This window comes from Scyliorhinus canicula, chromosome 6 (assembly GCF_902713615.1).
Source record: "Scyliorhinus canicula chromosome 6, sScyCan1.1, whole genome shotgun sequence".
Lineage (NCBI taxonomy): Eukaryota > Metazoa > Chordata > Chondrichthyes > Carcharhiniformes > Scyliorhinidae > Scyliorhinus > Scyliorhinus canicula.
In genome coordinates, this window is record NC_052151.1 from 191,749,832 (window position 1) to 191,772,196 (window position 22,365).

The 22,365-nt window shown below is 47.3% G+C and overlaps 1 protein-coding gene across 15 annotated transcripts in view; it reads right to left on the reverse strand.

Annotated features, from left to right (window-relative positions):
* adgrb3 (adhesion G protein-coupled receptor B3) overlaps nucleotides 1–22,365 on the reverse strand; it is a 920,539-nt gene that overhangs the window by 511,812 nt on the left and 386,362 nt on the right. For 8 of the 15 annotated variants that reach the window (XM_038800688.1, XM_038800695.1, XM_038800692.1 and 5 more), the window contains one exon: nucleotides 14,731–14,862. The exons of the other annotated variants lie outside the window; for them this stretch is intronic. In XM_038800688.1, coding sequence (XP_038656616.1) covers nucleotides 14,731–14,862 — 132 coding nt within the window. The remainder of the gene's footprint in view (nucleotides 1–14,730; nucleotides 14,863–22,365) is intronic. 15 annotated transcript variants of the gene reach the window in all.

Sequence of the window (22,365 nt, forward strand, 5' to 3'; positions counted from 1 at the left end):
GTTTTAAACACTTTTTTCTCAAAGAAAAGTTGCAGGAATGAACTACAGCTGCTGGATAATCTTATCTGTATGTGGGAGAAGGAGCTTTGCATATCTCGCCAGGGAAAGGCCCTCCACCTTTGTGATGCCTCCCTTGATGCACTGGTTAGTGAGGTAGAATCCACAGCATTCCTACAGTGCAGAAGGAGGCCATTCAGCCCATCGAGTCTGCACTGACCCTCTGAAAGAGCACTCTACCTACACCCACACCCACACCCCCACCCCTGCCCATAGTGGGCAGCATGGTAGCATTGTGGATAGCACAATCGCTTCACAGCTCCAGGGTCCCAGGTTCGATTCCGGCTTCGGTCACTGTCTGTGCGGAGTCCACATCCTCCCTTGTGTGCGTGGGTTTCCTCCGGGTGCTCCGGTTTCCTCCCACAGTCCAAAGATGTGCAAGTTAGGTGGATTGGACATGATAAATTGCCCTTAGTGTCCAAAATTGCCCTTAGTGCTGGGTGGGGTTACTGGGTTACGGGGATAGGGTGGAGGTGTTAACCTTGGCCAGGGTGCTCTTTCCAGGAGCCGGTGCAGACTTGATGGGCCGAATGGCCTCCTTCTGCACTGTAAATTCTATGATCATATCCCCTTAACCACACCTAATCTGTACATCTTTAGACAATAAAGGGCAATTTTAGCATGTCTGTGGACTGTGGGAGGAAACCGGAGTACCCGGAGGAAACCCATGCAGAGGAGGAAGGAAGTCATATTTCTGTTGGTGTGGGTGTTGCAGGAAGCTGTTGGGATTGAAACTCTGAGGGTAATGGTGGCACGTGACAAAGGATGCAGGGTAATGTCCACAATGTTACTCTCAGGACATGGCAGCAGTGTTGGAAAATGGTCAATGACCCCAGTTGAGTGGTTACATCTCCTGCTCAACCACACCTCGCACTGCTCAATCCTCCATACAGCCATCACTCATTCAACAGCACTCTCTAACACTCAGGGGAATCACCGCACACACGCAAGCACAATGGGGAGGTGGTGGCAGGGACCGAGGTTACAATACCACTGTGGAAGATGGTGAAATTTGAACTCAGAAAAAATCTGGAATTAAAATTCTATCGATGACCACAAAACAATGGCTGATTGTTGTAAACTGCCATCTGGTTCACTAAGTCCCTTTAGGTTTTTACCTGGCTGACCCCCACGTGACTCCAGACCCACAGCAAGATGATTGCCTCTTAACTTCCCTCTTCTATGGCCTAGCAAACCACTCAGTTATATCAAAGAGCTATAAAGATTGGAGAGATAATCCGGAATCGACCGAGGCTTCGGAAATTACGAAGGGAAACCTAGCTCTGTCCTCCTTCCAAAGTCTTCTTCACTAACATCTGGGGGCTTGTGCATCCAAAATTGAGACAGTTGTCTCCCAGACTAGTCAAGCAACAGCCTGACATAGTCATACTCAAGTAATCATACCTTATAGGCAATGTCCCAGACACAACTATCACCATGCCTGGGAATGTCCTGTCTCATCAGCAGGACAGACCCAGCAGAGGTGGCGGCACAGTGGTATACAGTTGGGAAGGAGTTGCGCTGGGAGTTCTCAACATTGACTCTGGACCCCTTGAAGTCTCATGGCATCAGGTCGAACATGGGCAAGGAGACCTCCTGCTGATTACCACTTCATCCACTGTCAGCTGACGAATCAGTACTCCTCCATGTTGAACACAATTTGGAGGAAGTACTGAGGGTGGCAAGGGCACAGAATATGTTCTGGGCGGGCCTTCAATGTCCGTCAGCAAGAGTCGCTCGGTAACACCACCACAGACCGAACTGGCCGGGTCCTAAAGGACATAGCTGCTAACTGAGACTGCAGCAGGTGGTGAGGGAACCAACAAGAGGCAAAAACGTACTTGACCTCATCCTCACCAATCTGCCAGCTGCAGATGCATCTGTCCATGACAGTATCGGTAGAAGTTACCATCACACAGTCCCTGTGGAGACAAAGTCCTGTCTTCACATTGACGATACCTTCCATCATGTTGTGTGACACTACCACTTGATCTAGCAACTAATGGTTCGGCATTAATGAGGCACTGTGGGCCATCAGCAGCAGCAGAATCAAAGGCTACCTTGATGTAACCTCATGGCACGGCATATCTCCCACTCTATCATTACATTCAAACCAGAGGATCAACCCTGGTTCAGTGACGAATGCAGGAGAGAATGCCAGGAGCAACACTAGGCAGACCTGAAAATGAGGTGTCAACCTGGTGAAGCTACAGCACAGAACTACTTGTGTGCCAAACAGCAGAAGCAGCCAGTAATAGACAGAGCTAAGCAATTCCATAACCAGCGGATCAGATCTAAGCTCTGCCACAAGTATGGTGGTGGACAATTAAACAACTCACTGGAGGAGGAGGCTTCACAAGCATCCCCATCCTTAATGATGGAGGAACCCAGCATATGTGCAAAAGACAAGGCTGAAGAATTTGTAACAACCTTCAGCCAGAAATGCCGAGTGAATGATCCATCTTGACATCCTCCAGAGGTCCTCAGCATCACAGATGTCAGTCTTCAGTTAATTTGATTTACTCCACATGAAATCAAGAAACGGCTGAAGGCACTGAATACCTCAAAGGCTCTGGCCCCTGACAATATTCCAACAATAATACTGAAGACATGTGCTCCAGGACTTGCCATGTCTCTAGCCAAGCTGTTCCAGTATAGCTACAACAGTGGCATCCACCCGACAACGTAGAAACGTGCCCAGGGATGTACAAAGATCAGGACAAATCCAACCCAGTCAAGTGATGGAAAGAGTCATCAACAGTGCTATCAAGCGGCATCTTGCTAAGCAATAATCTTCTCACCGACGTTCGGTTTGGATTCCGCCAGGGCCATTCAGATCCTGACCTCATTACAGCCATTGTACAAACATGGACAAAAGAGTTGAACTCATGATGTGAGGTGAGAGTGACTGCCCTTGGCATCAAGGCAGCATTTGACTGAGATTAGCTTTAAGAAATCCGAGAATAACTGGAGTCCATGGTAATGAGGAGGGAAACTCTCCACTAATTGGAGTCATACCTGGCACAAAGGAAGATGGTTGTGGTGGTTGGAGGTCAATCAGCTCAGCTCCAGAACATCACTGCAGGTGTTCCTCAGGGTAATGCCCTCGGCCCAACCAGCTTCAGCTGCTTCATCAATGACCTCCCTTCCATCATAAGGTCAGAAGTGAGGATATTCGCTGATGACTGCACAATGTTCAGCACCATCAGTGACTCTTCAGATACTGAATCAATCCATGTGCAAATGAATCAAGAACTGGACAATATCCTTGGGTTAAGAAATGTAAAGTAACATTCGGACCGCACAAGTGCCAGGCAATGACAATCTTCAATAAGAGGGAATCTAACCATTGCCACTTGATATTCATTCACATTAGCATGACTAAATCCTCCGCTGTCGACATCCTGGGAGTTACCATTGAGCAGAAACTGAACTGAACTAGCCATATATAAGAACTGTGGCTACGAGAACAGGTCAGAGGCTAAGAAACCTTGAGGCGAGAAACTCACCTCCTGACTCCCCAAAGCGTGTCCACCACCTACAAGACACATGTCAAAGGTGTGACAGAATACTCTCCACTTGTCTCACTGAGTGCAGCTCCAACAACACTCAAGAAGCTCAACACCATTCAGCACGAAGCAGCCTGGTTGATTGGCACCCCATCTACAAACATTCACTCTTTCCACCGTTGGCACAGTCGCAGCAGTGTGTTGTATCTACAAGATGCGCTGCAGAAAATCACTAAGGCTCCTGAGCCATCACCTTCTGAACCTGGGACCGCTACCATCAGCTCAAGGGCAGCAGACACATGGGAACACCACAGTCCCCCCTTCCATGTCACACCATCTGCCATTCCTTCACTGTCGCTGGGCCAAAATCCTGGAGCTCCCTCCCTGACAGCACTGTGGGCAAGAAGGATGGGGAATAAATGCTGTTCTGACCAGTGACTCCCACATCCTGTGAGTGAATAAAGACCACACACACACACATACACACGCACACACACACGCACACATACACACATACACACGTGCACTCTCTTGCAGGAGAAAGCCACCCTCAACATACCGGAGACCCAAAGCACTAGAAGAGAACCAGTACAGTTGTATTACCTCAATAATGCGTACAGCATTTTCAGCACCAATGCCACATATACCTGTGGCAGCCAGTACTGTCCAGGAATCCTAGATAACAGTAAGTTGCTGCCTTCTGCATCTTCTCCACTCACTCCTCACCCTCATCCTGAAAGGTGCCATGCAATGGGAACTCCCAAGTGACTGTGGACATTCAGCTTTGATCCCAGCTCACTTTCTGGCATAGAATCCCAACTATGCAGAAGGAGGCCATTCAGCCCATTGAGTCTGCACTGACCCTTCTGTGCCTTATTTATGTATTGTTGAATAAAATAGCTGGGTGAAGATTTTTGCTGTATTGAATGTTGTTGGCCAAGGATGAGGAGGCTGAAATGGATGAATTATAAGGAGAAGAAACGTCAATATTGGGGATGGGAAAGCTAATTCCAATTGAAGGGGAGCCTCACAATGTGGGCTCTCTTGCTTTGTATTTGGCTGGTGCATATGGTCTCTATCCCTCCTTCTGATCCACTGATGGACTCTGGATCTCAGGAGCTAGTAGTGGCTCCTGAGAATTGCACATTTCAAGAGGATGCAGACACTCCCCACAAACAAGGACAACCTCTCGTGGGTCCTGATCTACCCCCCCCCCCCCCCTCTCCCCCCACCTTCCGACCCTGAGCCACCTAAAGCAGTGAAGCCATTGCTTTGGTGACCTAGGTGGTTTGCTTCACAATGTTACGTTAGTCGCTCCATGATTCTCATCGAATGTTTCTCTAAACTTGTAGTGGGGCGGTGGATTGGGGCCGTGAGGTATGTGTTGATGCGGGTGAGCCCTGAGCTGCCCCTGAGCAGCCATCTAGCTGGTTGTCTCTGAAGCCTGAAGAAGAACGGAATTACTGACTGTCACAGGGTAACTGCGACCAGGATAGTGAGAATTCATCATGGCAAATATCTTCGTTTGGCAGCATAACCAACTGCATATTGGCAGAATGGTGAATCTGTGGTTGTGATATTATTCCCTGTTGGAACGAGGGGTCGTGCAGAGCCAGTGTCACTCAATGACACTTTCAATCATTGGGAAACCAGCTATCTTGGGAAATCCACATTCCCTCACATCCTGGTCTTCCCTATAGAGGGGAAGAAGCTGAAGTCTCCTCTCCACCTCTGTCATTTCCAGGATGCTTCTGTGAACAGTGAATTTGACACATTATTGCTGTCATCAGCTCCAGCCAGGAATCCGGGTTGCGATGAATGAAAGGGCAATAGTCGTTCTCATCCTGGTTTAAGGCTCTCGGTCTTCATGAAGGAGTTGACATCACTCCGTCGCCATGTCCTTAGTAAAGTAAAGTCTCCTGAGTCACTGCTCTATGCCCATCCCAACATAGGACAGGCACTCCCGGAAGGTCCTCTTAGGGTGGGACCTTCTATGGTGAGTCTTTCTTCTTCTCCACGCCTTCTCCACTGCATATCTTGATCAAGTTGTATAGCAGGTGTGATTGCATACACTATAACCAGCAGTAGCATTAAGCAAATTAATTTCAGACCCTGTGTCATCCAAAGTAAGTCCATTAAGTGTAAGTTACAAGAAGGAGAAAAGAATAGAAGGTATCAGTGTTGGGCTTAGATGAAGAGTGTGGAAGGAGGTTTCATGTGGAGCTGAACACTGGCAAAGATCAGTTGGATTCAACAGTCTGTTTCTGTCATAAAATTGACAAGTCTTAATGGTAGAGAAGGAGGCTATTCAGCTCATCGGGTCCATGTTGGGCTGTGTTGTATATTCAATGTTAAAGTCCCTTCAAATCACTATTCTCTTAGCGCTCAATCCAATCAGCTACTCTCTGTCTGTATCTTGCAGTTGACCAATGCTGGTTGCCAATTTTGTTCCAAGGCATCAGCTCCTAGCAAGGAGTCACTCATCAGGGTCAATTTGGAGTTTTGGAGAATGACTGGTGTTGGCTGACTTCCAAGGGCAGAATGAAGACGCGGTCGTCATCTTAAGGCGTGACCTGGTTAACATTACGCTGCAATAGGTAATGCCCTCCAGCTCTCCTGATTCAGGTTAATCCAGCTAGCAAAATGGCCTTGCTGCCAGATCTTTCAACATCAAACCAAAATAGCATCACCATATCGTTGTTGTTTTTTAAATTCATTTGCAGGATGTGGGCATCGCTGGCTGGGCAGCATTGTTGCCCATCCATAACTGCCTTGTTGGTGAGCCACCTTTTGATTCTCTACAATCCACATAGTGTAGGTGCACCCACTGTAGTACCCTCAATAATGACTGAGGCACGATCAATTGGACAAAGACGATAGTTGAATCCAACTGAGGCTTTATTGCTATAAGATGTGTGGCCTCCCACAGCAGCTGGCGAAATGGCTGCTCGCTGGAGGACATGCATATTTATACAGTCGGCAGAGACTACCGGTGAACCTGTAGTACAGGTCCTACCGTACATCACCTAATACAGGTGCAACAGTGGTTTACCACATTCACCCTCTGTTGAAATTGAGTCCGGCGGGGGTGGTGGAGAACTATATACAACAATGAGTTAATATTTACAGTATTTGATGAAAAAAAATGTCTTTTGAAGTCTGGTGCCAGTTAGATATTCAACCGGTCCGGTGCCTTGATGTTCCGCTGAGAGTGACGCAGTGGTGTCTGTGATATTGTTGCTGGCCTGATGTTCGGCAATTTTCACACTGGTCGATGCGGTGGCCAGGTTGCGCGGACGAAACCGGTCGATCGTTACTGTGGCGAGTCGTGGTCGGTCGACGCTGATGTCGGATGATGGGAAGCCTGGGGGGCCCAGGTCCTGGAATGCTGCCGGTGTCGATGTCCCATGGGGGAGACAAGATGGCGGCGCCTGAAGATCCTGCGGGGGACAAAATTTGCGGCGCCCATGGGCCGCAAGTGGACTTGGGGGGGAGAAGGTGGCAGCGCCCACTGGCCACGCGTGGCCCCAGAAGGCGAAGATGGCAGCACCCCCTGGCTGCATGTGGCCCCGGGAGGTGAAGATGGTGGCGCGCACTGGCCGCGCATGGTCCGGGGAGGTGAAGATGGCGGCGCCCACTGGCCGTGCATGGTCCGGGGAGATGCAGATGGCGGCACCCATTGTGTGTAGACTAGAGGAGTGGGAGCGATAGTGGCGACTGCGGGCCTGGCACACCGCGGTGAAGTGCCCCTTTTTGCTGCAAGCCTTGCAAAGGGCAGCGCGGGCCTGACAACGTTGGCAAGGGTGCGTCTGCTGGCCGCAGAAGTAACATTGGGGACCCCCGGGATGTGGGGCTGTCGTGTGGCGCAGGCATACTGGCTGGGTAAGGCTCCCGCTGGGACGGGCGTCTGTGGGGTCGACGAGGGAGAGGAGGAGTGTGCTGTGCCGCCGGAGGGGTAGGCCTGAGCATTACGTGATGCAACCGTCATGGAGAGTGCTAGCTTCTTTGTCTCACCTAGGTCGAGCGTGGCCCCTTCTAACAGTCCCTGGCGTATGAGGTCCGACCCAATCCCCGTTACAAACGCATCGCGCAGAAGGAGGTAGGAATGTTCGGTGGCCGTAACGGCCTGACAGTCACAGTCCCGGACGAGTGGGATTAGGGCCCGGCAGAAGTCTTCAATGGACTCACCAGGGAGTTGAGAGCGAATGGCGAGCACGTGCCTGGCGAAGAGCGTGTTCGTTTTCTGTGCGTAGTTTTCTTTGAGGAGTGCCATGGCGTCGGCGTAATTCGGGGCATCCTGGATCAGCGGAAACACGTTGGAGTTCAACCTTGAGTACAGGATCTGTATCTTCTGAGCCTCCGGAACAGGGCTGGTCGCTGAGTTGATGTAGGCCTCGAAGCAAGCTAGCCAGTGATTGAAGTCCTTTTTGACGTCGCTTGATTGCAGATCAAGCTGCAGGCGATGTGGTTTGATTCGGAGGTCCATCTTTTAGAAAATCTTATAGCAATAAATTGAGGCACGATCAGTTGGACAAAGACAATAGTTGAATCCAACAAAGGCTTTACTGCTATAAGATGTGTGGCCTCCCACAGCAGCTGGCGAAATGGCTGCTAGCTGGAGGACACGCATATTTATACAGCAGGCAGGGGCTACCGGCGAACCTGTAGTACAGGTCCTACCGTACATCACCTAATACAGGTGCAACAGTGGTGTACCACAACGGCGCAAGAGAGTAGAACAGTAAAGAAGGCTTTAATAAGCTGAGAACTAGCCTGGTGCCGAGATGGGTGCTTACTGGGTGCCGCCTGCAGGGCGGCCCCTTATATACGACTCCCTGGTGGGCGGAGCCAGAGGCAAAGTCCCCCAGGGTTCCAAGCCCGGTCTTAAAGGGGACATCACCTTATATGATGATAAAGGTTCAGTAACACAGCCATTCATCACACCCACGGTGCTGTTGGGAAGGGAATTCCAGGATTTTGATTCTGTGACAGGGAAGGAATGGCCGATATATTTCCAACTCAGGATGGTGAGTGGGGTGGAGGGGAACTTGCTGATGGTGATGTTCCCCCTACATCTGCTGCCCTTGTCCTTCTAGATAGCGGAGGCCGTGGGTTTGAAAGGTGATGTCAAAGGAGCCTTGGTGAGTTGCTGCAGTGCATCTTGTTTATGGTACACACTGCTGCCACTGTGCGTCAGTGGTGGATAGATTGGATGTTTATGGTGTGCCAATCAAGCAGGCTGCTTTATTCTGGATGGTGTCAAGCTTTGGAGTATTCATAGAGCTGCACTTATCCAGGCAGTGGAGAGTTACACTCCTGACATGTGCCTTGTAGATGGTGGACAGGCTTTGGGGAGTCAGGAGGTGAATTAATCTCCACAGGATCCTTAGCCTCTGACCTGTTCCTGTAGCCACAGTATTTATATGGCTAGTCCAGTGCCACTTCTGGTCAAGTATGTGAACAATGTGGAATCCAGTGATAGAATGTCAAGGAATAGTGGTTAGATTCTCTCTTATTGGAGACTGCACTTGTGTGGTGCGAATGCTATTTACTATCAGCCCAAACCTACATATTGTTCAGGTCTTTCTGGACATGGACACAGACTGCTTCAATATCTGAGGTGTCACAAATGGTGCTTAACATTGTGCAGTCATCAGTGAACATCCCCACTTCTGACCTTATGATGGAGGGAAGAGCATCGATGAAGTGTTATTTGGGCAGTAAAGTGTCTGATTCCATACTAATGTCTTTATTTCCTAATTAATGCCAGAGGATTCAAAGTAATATCAGCGGCTCTTATTTCCACTTTATCTTTCTGTGCTTTCTGTGCTCTGTTTCAAACTAATGTTCTTCCTTGCCTTTTCTAGGATTTAACATAAAGAATCCAATTTTAAAGGCACCTTCAACTCTCCTCATTATCCAGTTGATGTAGACAGTGTTGCAGTTTCTTCACATGCATCAACCTTCTCTTAATCAACCTGAATAATTCAATCTACTTCTTTGCAGCCAATATCTTAAGTTCAGGAATTATTCATGATGTTCTCTTTTCTACCCTCTCCAGTGCATGAACATCCTTTTAGATGTGAAGTGACCAGAACAGATGCACACTTTTAAGTAAGGTCTTAATTAAAGGTAGAATTAACATGAGGCTCTCTAACCTGTCACTTGGTTGAACATGACTAAATAATCCCTTAAAACACTTTGACTGCTGTCTCATAAAGTCATGGTCTGATTGATGACGCATCCCAATCTTCATGCTCTTCATCATATAACCATTCAAAGGGCAATCAAGATTCATGTTTTTCACATATTTAAATAGATTCCTTTTCATTTCCCCACATTCTTTGCATATATCATTCTTCGGGATATGGTCATCGCAGGCAAGACTGCTATCTCTTGCCCATCCCTACTTGTCCTTGATAATGTAGGGGTGGACCTTGTTTGCTGCCTTGTATACTAAGCTTCACCAAATCACACATTGAACGGCGCTACCCTTCTCCAAGAGTTTACGCTCTTCTGTAAATGGAATAACGTTGTTTAAATCTCCTCCTTTAGTGTTGCCAACTGCGATTTCATGTTTGCCTGGATATTTCATCACATGAGTTTTCCCGACATTCTTGCCATTAATCGGCCAATATGTGCATTCTTCCGGCGCCAAGTGGAAGGCAAAGCGATTAATTACCCAATTGGATGATGGCCAAACGGGCAGCCATTTTCTTTTCATTTTCAAACTTTTTATATCTGCCAAAGGGAAATATTCAAAGAAATTGATAAAGAACAACAATCTTTTTTTAATGTTCTGATGATCTTTGTCCAGGGTTCCACACAGCAGTGTCCTGGAGATTGATCTTCAATTCTGGAAGTCTGCGGGCCAACCCTGGAGGGGGGGGGGGGCGACCTTATCCGCCCTCTCCTGCAGGTCATTAAAGAGAGTGCACACCAGATAACAGAGGGTGGTTCTTGGTACAACTGTAGTGGTGTTTCCTTCTCTGAGCCAGGTTTCGTTTTCATTACCTTCTGCTGTCTTCTGTTCAGTTATGTTCCCATCCGTTTTCCCTCTTCGATATAGTTATGCCATGTTTACTGTCAAAGAGGATGTCGTTTGAGACTTTGACTGTTGTGCCAGGAGGTGGAAAGCTGATTGAAGATTCGACCGTGGGAAAACAGAAGTGGATTTGAATAACAACAACATAACGGAGGACTTTGGAGTGAAACGAGGGGTTGGACATGGGCCAGATGCATCATGGCACTCAGAAACGAGAGACACAAGAACGGCAGATTCGGAAACAAGGGTTTACTCCTGTATCATCTGTGGCGGGACCTGTCACGAGCGAGGACTGAAAGTTTGGCATTCCATTAAAACTCCATTCAATCTCAGCGACGCTGGAAAATTCCAGCTGGGAACGAGGACGGAAGATTTTGGTCAAGGTCTATAGATCGTGGGCGGCATTCTCCGGTTCTTCCAGCCGCGTGTTTCTCAGCGGCGCACCATTGCTGGCAGAGCGTTTCTCCTCTTGTCAATGGGATTTCCCATTGAAGCCGCCCCACGCCACCGGGAAACCCAGGGGTGGGGTGCGCTTCCGACGGGAACAGAGAATCACTGCGCCAGCGAACGGTCGGAGAATACCTGCCGTCAATTTCGATTGCAAGGTAATACTGCTTGATATAATGGGTCATTAGAAATTCTGCTCAGAGACGATCATTACCAATGCTTAATTCATACCACATTACTCTCTGAACTATTTTGTGTTCCATGAAAAGACCTGGGCATTCAGGAGGTTGAGCTGATCCAGTACATCTACAACATAGAACATAGAACAGTACAGCACAGAACAGGCCCTTCGGCCCTCGATGTTGTGCCGAGCCATGATCACCCTACTCAAACCCACGTATCCACCCTATACCCGTAACCCAACAACCCCCCCCCACCCTTAACCTTACTTTTTAGGACATTACGGGCAATTTAGCATGGCCAATCCACCTAACCCGCACATCTTTGGACTGTGGGAGGAAACCGGAGCACCCGGAGGAAACCCACGCACACACGGGGAGGACGTGCAGACTCCGCACAGACAGTAACCCAGCCGGGAATCGAACCTGGGACCCTGGAGCTGTGAAGCATTTATGCTAACCACCATGCTACCGTGCTGCCCCTAACACCGGCAATGTGGAAAATTGCCCAGCTATGTTCTGTCTACATGAAGCAGGAGAACTCCAATCTGGCTAATTACAGCCCCATCAGTCCAACCCCCCCCCCCGCCTCCTCTCCCCCGCCCCCCCCCCCCCCCTCCCCCCCCCGCCCCCCCCCCGCCTCTCCCCCCGCCCCCCCCCCCTCCCCTCCCCCCCACGAATCCGCAACGATTATCAGCAAAGTGGTGAAAAAGGTCATCAACAGTACTATCAAGCAGCACTTACTCAGCAATAACCTGCTCACTGACAATCAGCTTCGGTTCCACCAGGTTTCACGCCAGTTCCTGAACTCATTACAGCCTTAGTTCAAACATGGGCAAAAGAGCTGAACTCGGGAGGCAGCATTTGACCAAGGATTCCTAGCAGAACTGGAGTCAATGCGAGTCAGGGCGAAAACTCAAAAAAGATGTCATAACAAGTTAAAGGAAAAAGATGTGGTTGTTGGAAGTCAATTATCTCAGCTCTGGGACATCACTGTAGGAGTTCCTCAGGGTAGTGTCCTTGGCCCAACCATCTTCAGCTGCTTCACAATGGCCTTCCCTCCATCAAATATCAGAATGGGGATGTTTGCTGATAATTGCACAATGTTCAGAACCATTTATGACTCCTCAGATACTGAAGCAGTCCATGCCCACCTGTAGCATGGCCTGGACAACATTCAGGCTTGGCCTGATAAGGGGCAAGTAACATTCATGCATCACAAGATCATCCAGAACAGAGAGAATCTAACCATCACCCGATAACAGTCAGTGGCATTACCAACAATGAATACCCCATTGTCAACATCCAGGGAGTTACCTTGGCTCGAAAAGAACTGGACAACCTATATAAATACTGCGGCTGCAGAGCAGGTCAAAGGCTGGGCATTCTGCGGCGAGTAACTCATCCCCTGACTCCCCAAAGCCTGTCCACCATTTACAAGGCACAGGTCAGGAGTGTGATTGGAAACTCCACTTGCCTGGATGAGTGCAGCTCCAACATTCATCAAAAAGCTCAACGCCATCCAGGACAAAGCAGGTTGCTTTATCAGCACATCATACACTTCCTTAATCATTCACTCTTCCACCATCAATACGTGGTGGCAGCACCGTATACCCTATACAAGATGCACTGCAACAACTCACCAACGCTCTTTCGAGAGCATCTTCCAAACCTGTGACCTCTACCGCCGAGATGGACAAGGCCAGCAGATACCTGGGAACACCATCACCTGCAATTTCACCTCCAAGCCACTTGCCACCCTAACTTGGAAATGTATTGCCGTCCCTTCACTGTCGCTGGGTCAAAATCCTGGAACTCCCTCCACAACAGCACTGAGGGTGTACCTACGCCATATGGAATGTTTCAACAAGATGGCTCACCACCATCTTCTCAACAGCAACTAGGGATGGGCAATAAACACTGGCCTAGTCAGCAATTTCCACGTCCATGAAAGATTAAAAGTTAAGGAGCATCCAGGAAATAGGTTAGAAGCGCAGAGCAGCCGGGAAGGTAAATTTCTTCAAAATACTTATACCAATTTATCCATTTAAAAACCCCTCTTTTCCATTGGGCAACATAGTCCAACACCCTACCCACAGCTCAATTCGAAACAAGGGTGGGATTCTCCATTCTCACCTGGTGTGGCCCCTATTCGATACGAACTGCCATTAGCGGTCATCATTTGCTACACTGCTACAGGTTTGTATGGAAATAGAAACAGACTCTTGGGACAAAGTTCAAATGAAGTGCAGCCAATTCATTAGCATGGCATTAGCGAGACCAATGAGTTTTTCTACCTTGGAGCTGGTGTATTATCATTCCCTGTAGAAGGAGTTAGCTTCTTGTAGACTTTCAGTGTGATCCCATTGGGATTTACCTCCCTGTGTTGGATCCCGAGATGGTCCCATAGTCAAATGTGACATGTTCACTGCGCCAGAGGCTCTTTCCTTCCAGAAAAGAGATTGATTATCCAAGATCTTTCAGACTCTGCAAGGATTTGATATGGTAGTCAGGGAAAAGGTGTTTCTACTTTCAGGGGTGAGCCTAAAAATGGTGGTCATAAATATTGGATTGTCACTAATAAATCTAATCGGGAACTCAGAACAAACTTCGTTATTCAAAGAATGTTCAGAATGAAGAACTTGTTGGAAGCAGTGGTGAATAGCTTTGATAGAAAGTACTGGACACTCGCAGCAGCAATTGACATGGTGTTGACCAAAACTCGCTCTCACCGCCATATCTCCTTCCTCAGCGATTGACTTCATTTCCTGCTGCCATTGTCCAGTATTTTCTGTTTTTGATTTAGATTCTAGCATCTGCAGTAATTTGCTTTAATCTCCATGAATAGATTTGGTGTATTTAAGGGCAAGGTGGGCAAACCCATCAGGGACTGAAGGATATGTTGATGAGGTGAAATGAAGGGAGGAAGCTTTTGTGGAGCATAAACACTGACAGAGACTATTTGGCCTGAATGGCCTGTTTTGTGCTGTAAACTCCTTGTATCTTACACAGAAATACTGAACCAGTTGGAGATGGCATCACCCTGAGAGAAGACATCTTTGTTCATCATCTTACAAATGGACACTCCCTCACCATGGCCAAGTGGCCTGCACTTGTACAAACTAGTGGAGGAAAGGCTGATTCCACAGCATGTCAAGTTGGAGGAGATGGGAGGTTTGAACCGGAACCTTAGGCCTTGATAGCGGCAGCCCCCGCGAGCCTGAGCTTAGAACCAGTGTCTTGGGTGGGGTTCAGTTAATGGTGCACTTGCCATCTCTATAGCTGAATGCAGTGCAGGCAGCCACTTTGCCAGAAGCCACTGGAAACCTTCATTTTATTTGCCAAAGGACAGACACCTCCCTTTAAGATCATGCCCCGTGAGGTCAATCTCGAGCCAGAGCAGCTGAGGGAGGGGCGATATTGGGCCTCCTAGCTACAGGTGCCTGCCCCTCTTCTGCCACCACCTTTCTGTATTCCGCACTCTGTCACTCACCCAGTGCCACCTCCTCATTCTGCACAACCCTCTGAGGTGCGGGTACCTGTCTCCGCGCTCGGCATAGTTGGTGCTGTGACGACTCGGCATTCTCAGAGGCACAAAATGTTCTGGATTTCCGTTGTCCCAGGCCTACAGAAGAAGAGTATATCAAAATGCTGCCTCCGCGAAGCACCTTCAAACAGCCCTCGCGCAGCAATTCATCGCCTGCAATATTTCAGTGGTTCTGTTTGTACCTGTGTGTCAGTGAGCAAGTGGGAGGACATGAGAAACATGGCAGTAGCCTCTCTTTCCCCTTCCTACTCCCTCAGTGAGGTAATAAAGCCCAGGTCAGCCTCAGGAAATGGGCTCCAGGCCTTGTTGTGGGTGTAAATTCCTTCCAGTCTACTCCCTGCTTTACTATGGGTTAGATTTTCCACCAATTACCTATGACTGGTGATTTAGAGCCTGGGTGCGTTCAAACTCCAGTCGATTAAGAATATACCAAATATTAAGCAATTCTTGTTTTCTCAGAGATAGTGAGCCTCTGGAATGTTCCCATAGAATCCCTACGGTGCAGAAGGAGGCCATGTGGTCCATTGAGTCTGCACTGACCTTCTGAAAAAGCACCCTGGTCTCCATAACCCCACACCCTCACCTAACCTGCACATCTCTGGTACTAAATGGTCAGGTTTAGCATGGCCAACTCACCTAACCTGCACACCTTTAGACACTATGGGCAATTTAGCGTGACCAATCCACCTAATCTGCACATCTTTGTACTGTGGGCACAAACAGCAGCACCCGAAGGACCCATGCAGACATGAAGAGAATGTGTAAACTCCACACACAGAGGCTGGAATGGAACCCGGGTTTCCAGCGCTGTGAGGCAGCAGTGCTAACCACTGTGCCCCTATGTCATTCAGAGATAAGATACAGATCGACAATGATCTAATGGAATATTATTATATTAATGATTATTATACATTATATATTATTAAAATTGTTACACAGGAAAATGACATTGATGTAGAAGGTCAGCCATAATCTAGTTAAATGGCAGATCTGGCTCGAGGGGCCGAATGGTCTACTTCTGCCCCTATTTCCAATATTCCTATCGTACTGGGGCAGGTCTGAGAGGCTAAATGGTCTTCTCCAGTTCCTATGACTAGTGAGCTGTGCAGACAACTGCTTACAGAATTGACACATGCACTTAAAAAAAAGCAATATTCAGAGTTAACAGGCAAGTGAGAATTCTAAAAGTCTTCACGTAATGCACTGTTAGCTCCGAAATAGTCCAGCTACAGCCATTTCCTGGCTTACATTCATCAACTGCCTTCAGATTGCATGCCTCAGTGCGGACAACTTCCATTTCAATCACAAGTGAATGGCTGAATTACTACATCTAAAACTCCTCCATGCCCTTCAATGTGACAATGAAAATAAGTTGATTTCAATCTTTCAAAGGTGGTTTCTCCTGTGCAAGTGAAACAAGCAGCTGGCAGCCTCTGTTTTTCTCCAATCCGTCTTTCTTTCTCCATTTTGAGCATACCTGACTTCCATCGCCATTGCTGACCGGGATTTACTTGCTCAAGAGAACCCAAGCTCTGAAATTCCCTTCCTAAACCATCTGCCTCTCTCTCCTTTAAAGTATTCCTTAAACTCTGCCATTGTTCACCTCTCTCTACATTTGGCGCAGCAACAAATGTTGTTTAGGAACTGCTTCCGGGGACCACCGTGTGAGGTTTTTCAGGGTCCAGACAGAGGCTGTAACTAGGGCTTTGAACTAAATAGTGGGGAGGGGTGGGGGGTTCAGTTGTATGGAGAATTAGAAAATCAAAGTTAAAGGAGAAGGTAGAAGTGCAGGTTATTAACAAGGACTTTAAACTAGGTAATGGAGCCGGGGACTCCGGAGAGGTTAGTAAAGTTTCCAGAACACCAGATAGAACAGAGAGTATAAAAGGTGGCAGGAATCTAACTTCAGGCTGAGCAAAAAAGGGGACAAATATGAGAAGGGAGATGGTCAATTCAGGACTGAGTGTGTTGTACCTAAATGCACGCAGTATACGGAACAAGGTAAATCAGCTTGTTGCGCACATTGAAATTGGCCAAGGGCATAAGGGGATCAGGCTGGGGTTTAAATATCCAAGAATATGTGTCTTATTAAAAGGACAGGCAGATGGGTAGAGGAAGCGGGATTGCATTATTCGTAAGGAATGAAATTAAATCGATAGCAAGGAGTGATCTCGGATCAGAAGGCATAGAATCTGTGTGGGTAGAGTTGAGGAATCGCAAAGGTAAAAAGACTCTGATGGGAGTTATGTACAGGCCCCTGAGCAGGTGTCTGGATGTGGGGCAGAAAATAAATCAGGAGATGGAAAAGGCATATAAGAAAAGCAATATGACAATTACTGTGGGGGCTTCAATATGCAAATGGACTGGGTAGTGCATCCCAAGAAAAGGAATTTGTGGAATGTCTAAGAAATGTTTTTTGGGAGCAGCTTGTTACAGAGCCTACTAGGGAACAGGCAATTCTGGATTTAGTGATGTGTAATTTTTTTTTTTAATTTAGAGTACCCAATTATTTTTTCCAATTAAGGGGCAATTTAGCGTAGCCAATCCACCTATCCTGCACATCTTTGGGTTGTGGGGGTGAAACCCACGCAGACACAGGGAGAATAGTGATGTGTAATGAGGCAGACTTGATTAGAGAACTTAAGGTGAAGGAACCATTAGGGAGCAGTGACTACAATATGCTAGAATTTACCCTGCAGATTGAGAGGGAGAAGCTGCAATCAGATGTAATGGTGTTACAATTAAATAAAGGTAACTCCAAAGACATGAGGGAGGAGCTGGCCAGAGTTGATTGGAAAAGGAGCCTAGCAGGGAAGACAGTGGAACAGCAATGGCAGGGGTTTTTAGGGTTATTGAGGAGGCACAACAGAAATTCATCCCAAGGGGGAGGAAACATGCTAAGGGGAGGACAAGGCATCCATGGCTGACAAGGGAAGTCAAGGACAGCATAAAAACAAAAGAAAAAGCATCGAAAGTGCAGAGGATTAGTGCCAAGCTAAGGGATTGGGAAGCCTTTAAAAGTGAGCACAACTCACAACTTAAAAGAGGACAACTAAAAAAGAAACAAGGGAGAAGATTAAATATGAGTGTAAGCTAGCTAATAATATAAAAAAAGATAGGAAGAGTCTTTTTCAATCTATAAAAGGTAAGAGAGAAGCAAGAATAGGCATTGGACAACTGGAAAATGTAGCTGGAGAAGCAGTAATAGGAAACAAATGGCAGAAGAACTGAATAGTTACTTTGCATCAGTCTTCAGAGTGGAAGACACCAGTGGGATAGTCGAGCTCCAGGAGAACCAGGGGGCAGAGGTAAGTGCCGTGGCCATGACTAAGGAGAAGGTTCTGGGGAAAGTGAAAGGTGAAAGTGAAATCACCTGGACTGGATGGACTACACCCCAGGGTTCTAAACCTCTGAGGAGATTGTGGAGGCATTGGTGGTGATCTTTCAGGAATCACTGAAGGTAAGGAGGGTTCCCAGAGGACTGGAAAGTAGCTAATGTAGCACTCTTGTTTAAGAAGGGAGGGAGGCAGAAGACGGGAAATTATAGGCAGGTTAGCCTGACTTCGGTCATTGGTAAGATTTTAGAGTCCATTACGAAAGATGAAATTGCGGAGTACTTGGAAGTGCATGATAAAATAGGATTTAGTCAGCACGGCTTTGTAAAAGGGAGGTCATGTTTGATAAATTTGTTAGAATTCTTTGAGGAAGTTGGACAAAGGAGAACCAGTGGACATGATTTATTTAGATTTCTAGAAGGCCTTTAACAAGGTGTCGTACAGGAGGCTGTTAAATAAATTATGAGCCCGTGGTATTAAGGGTAACAGCCTGGCATGGATAGAGGATTGGCTGACTGGCAGAAGGCAGAGAGTGGGGATAAAGTGGTCATTTTGAGGATGGTGACGAGAGGTGTGCCTCAGGGTATGTGTTGGGACCACAACTTTTCACAACATATATTAATGATCTGGAAGAAGGGCACTGTTGGTAAGTTTGCAGATTATACAAAGCTATTCAGAGGGACAGGTATCATTGAGGAAGCAAGGGGGCTGCAGGGGGAGTTGGACAGGCCAGGAGAGTGGGAAAAGAGGTGACAGATGGAATACAATGTGGAAAAGTGTGAGGTTATGCACTTCAGATGGAAGAATGGAGGCATAGGCTATCTTTTAAATGGGAAAGTGATTAGGAAATCAGAAGCACAAAGGTACTTAGAAGTCCTCGTTAAAGATTCTCTTAAGGTTAACGTGCAGGTTCAGTCAGCAGTTAGAAAGGCAAATGCAATGTTAGCGTTCATATTGAGATGGCAGAATACAAGAGCAGGTATGTACTTCTGTTGGGTATATAAGGCTGTGGTCAGACCCCATTTGAAGTATGATGAGCAGTTTTGGGCCCCTTAGCAAAGGAAGGATGTGCTGGCCTTGGAAAGGGTCCAGAGGAAGTTCACAAGAATGATCCCTGGAATGAAGAGCTTGTCATATGCGGATCTGGGCCTGCACTGGTTGGAGTTTAGAAGGGTGGGGGGATTTTATAGAAACTTACAGAATACTGCGAGACCTGGATAGAGTGGACATGGAGAGGATGTTTCCACTGGTGGGAAAAACTAGCACCAGAGGGTACAGCCTCAGACTAAAGGGATGATCCTTCAAAACAGAGATGAGGAGGAATTTCTTCAGCCTAAGGGTGGTGAATCTGTGGAACTCTTTGCCACAGAAAGCTGTGGAGACGAAATCACCTAGTGTATTTAAGACAGATAGATAGGTTATTGATTAATAAGGGGATCAGGGATTATGGGAAGAAGGTAGGAGAATGGGGATGAGAAACCATGATTGAATGGTGGAGCAGATCGATGGGCTGAGTGGCCTAATTCTGCTCCTATGCCTGATAGCCTTATGGAGTGGAGAAGGAAAAACTGTTCTCATTGATGGAAGGATTGAGAATGAAAGGTCAGAGATTTAAGGTGCTTGGAATGAAGCCAAAGGGTACTTGTGGAGGGTTGCATTTCAAACTGGAGGCCTGTGACCAGCAGTGTGCCTCAGCGATCGGTGCTGGGTCCACTGTTATTTGTTATATATATTAATGTGAATGGGGAGGCCAAGGTTGGTGGCAGAGTGGGTAGTGAATTGGGCCAGTGGGCCAATGAATGGCAGATGGGAGTTTAAGTAGGATAAATGTGAGGTGATGCATTTTGGCAGATCAAATCAGGGCAGCACCTACTCATAGAACATAGAACATTACAGCGCATTACGGGCCCTTCGGCCCTCGATGTTGCGCCAACCTGTGAAACCATCTGAAGCCTATCTGACCTACACTATTCCATTTTCATCCATATGTCTATCCAGTGACCACTTAAATGCCCTTAAAGTTGGCGAGTCTACTACTGTTGCAGGCAGGGCGTTCCACACCCCTACTCTCTGAGTAAAGAAACTGCCTCTGACATCTGTCCTATATCTACCACCCCTCAATTTAAAGCTATGTCCCCTCGTGTTGGTCATCACCATCCGAGGAAAAAGACTCTCATTGTCCACCCTATCTAACCCTCTGACTATCTTATATGTCTCTATTAAGTCACCTCTCAGCCTTCTCCTCTCTAACAAAAACAACTTCAAGTCCCTGAGCCTTTCCTCGTAAGACCTTCCCTCCATACCAGGCAACATCCTAGTAAATCTCCTCTGAACCTTTTCCAAAGCTTCCACATCCTTCCTATACTGTGGTGACCAGAACTGCACGCAGTACTCCAGGTGCGGCCGCACCAGAGTTATATACAGCTGCAGCATGACCTTGTGGCTCCGAAACTCAATCCCCCTGCTGATAAAGGCTAGCACACCATATGCCTTCTTAACAGCCCTATTAACCTGGGTGGCAACTTTCAGGGATTTATGTACCTGGATGCCGAGATCTCTCTGTTCATCTACACTACCAAGAATCTTGCCATTAGCCCAGTACTCTGCATTCCTGTTACTCCTTCCAAAGTGAACCACCTCACACTTTTCCGCATTAAACTTCATCTGCCACCTCTCAGCCCAGCTCTGCAGCTTATCTATGTCCCTCTGTATCCTATAACATCCTTCAGCACTATCCACAACTCCACCGACCTTCGTGTCATCTGCAAATTTACTAACCCATCCTTCTACACCCTCTTCCAGGTCATTTATAAAAATGACAAACAGCAGTGGCCCCAAAACAGATCCTTGCGGTACACCACTAGTAACTGAACTCCAGGATGAACATTTGCCATCAACCACCACCCTCTGTCTTCTTTCAGCTAGCCAATTACTGATCCAAACCGCTAAATCACCTTCAATCCCATATTTCCTTATTTTCTGCAATAGCCTACCGTGGGGAACCTTATCAAACGCCTTACTGAAATCCATATACACCACATCAACCGCTTTACCCTCATCCACCTGTTTGGTCACCTTCTCAAAAAACTCAATAAGGTTTGTGAGGCATGACCTACCCTTCACAAAACCGTGTTGACTATCGCTAATCAACTTGTTCTTTTCAAGATGATTATAAACCCTATCTCTTATAACCTTTTCCAACATTTTACCCACAACCGAAGTAAGGCTCACAGGTCTATAATTACCAGGATTGTCTCTACTCCCCTTCTTGAACAAGGGGGCAACATTTGCTATCCTCCAGTCTTCCGGCACTATTCCTGTCGACAAAGACGACATAAAGTTCATGGACAAAGGCTCTGCAATCTCCTCCCTGGCTTCCCAGAGAATCCTAGGATAAATCCCATCTGGCCCAGGGGACTTACCTATTTTGACATTTTCCAAAATTGCTAACACCTCCTCCTTTTGAACCCCAATTCCATCTAGCCTGGTCGACTGAACCTGAGTATTCTCCTCGACAACATTGTCTTTCTCCAGTGTAAACACTGACGAAAAATATCCATTTAATGCTTCCTCTATCTCCTCTGATTCCACACACAACTTTCCACTACTATCCTTAATTGGCCCTAATCTTACTTTAGTCATTCTTTTGTTCTTGATATACCTATAGAAAGCCTTAGGGTTTTCCTTGATCCTATCCGCCAACGACTTTTCGTGTCCTCTCCTCGCTCTTCTTAATTCTCCCTTTAGGTCCTTCCTGGCTAACTTGTAACTCTCAAGTGCCCTAACTGAGCCTTCATGTCTCATCCTAACATAAGCCTTCTTCTTCCTCTTGACAAGTGCTTCAACTTCCTTAGTAAACCACGGTTCCCTTGCTCGACAACTTCCTCCCTGCCTGACAGGTACATACTTATCAAGGACATGCAGTAGCTGTTCCTTGAAAAAGCTCCACATTTCGATTGTACCCATCCCCTGCAGTTTCCTTCCCCATCCTATGCATCCTAAATCTTGCCGAATAGCATCATAATTGCCTTTTCCCCAGCTATAATTCTCGCCTTGCGGTATATACCTATCCCTGCCCATTGCTAAAGTAAACATAACCGAGTTGTGATCACTATCACCAAAGTGCTCACCTACATCTAAATCTAACACCTGGCCGGGTTCATTACCCAGTACCAAATCCAATGTGGCCTCGCCCCTTGTTGGCCTGTCTACATACTGTGTCAGAAAACCCTCCTGCACACACTGT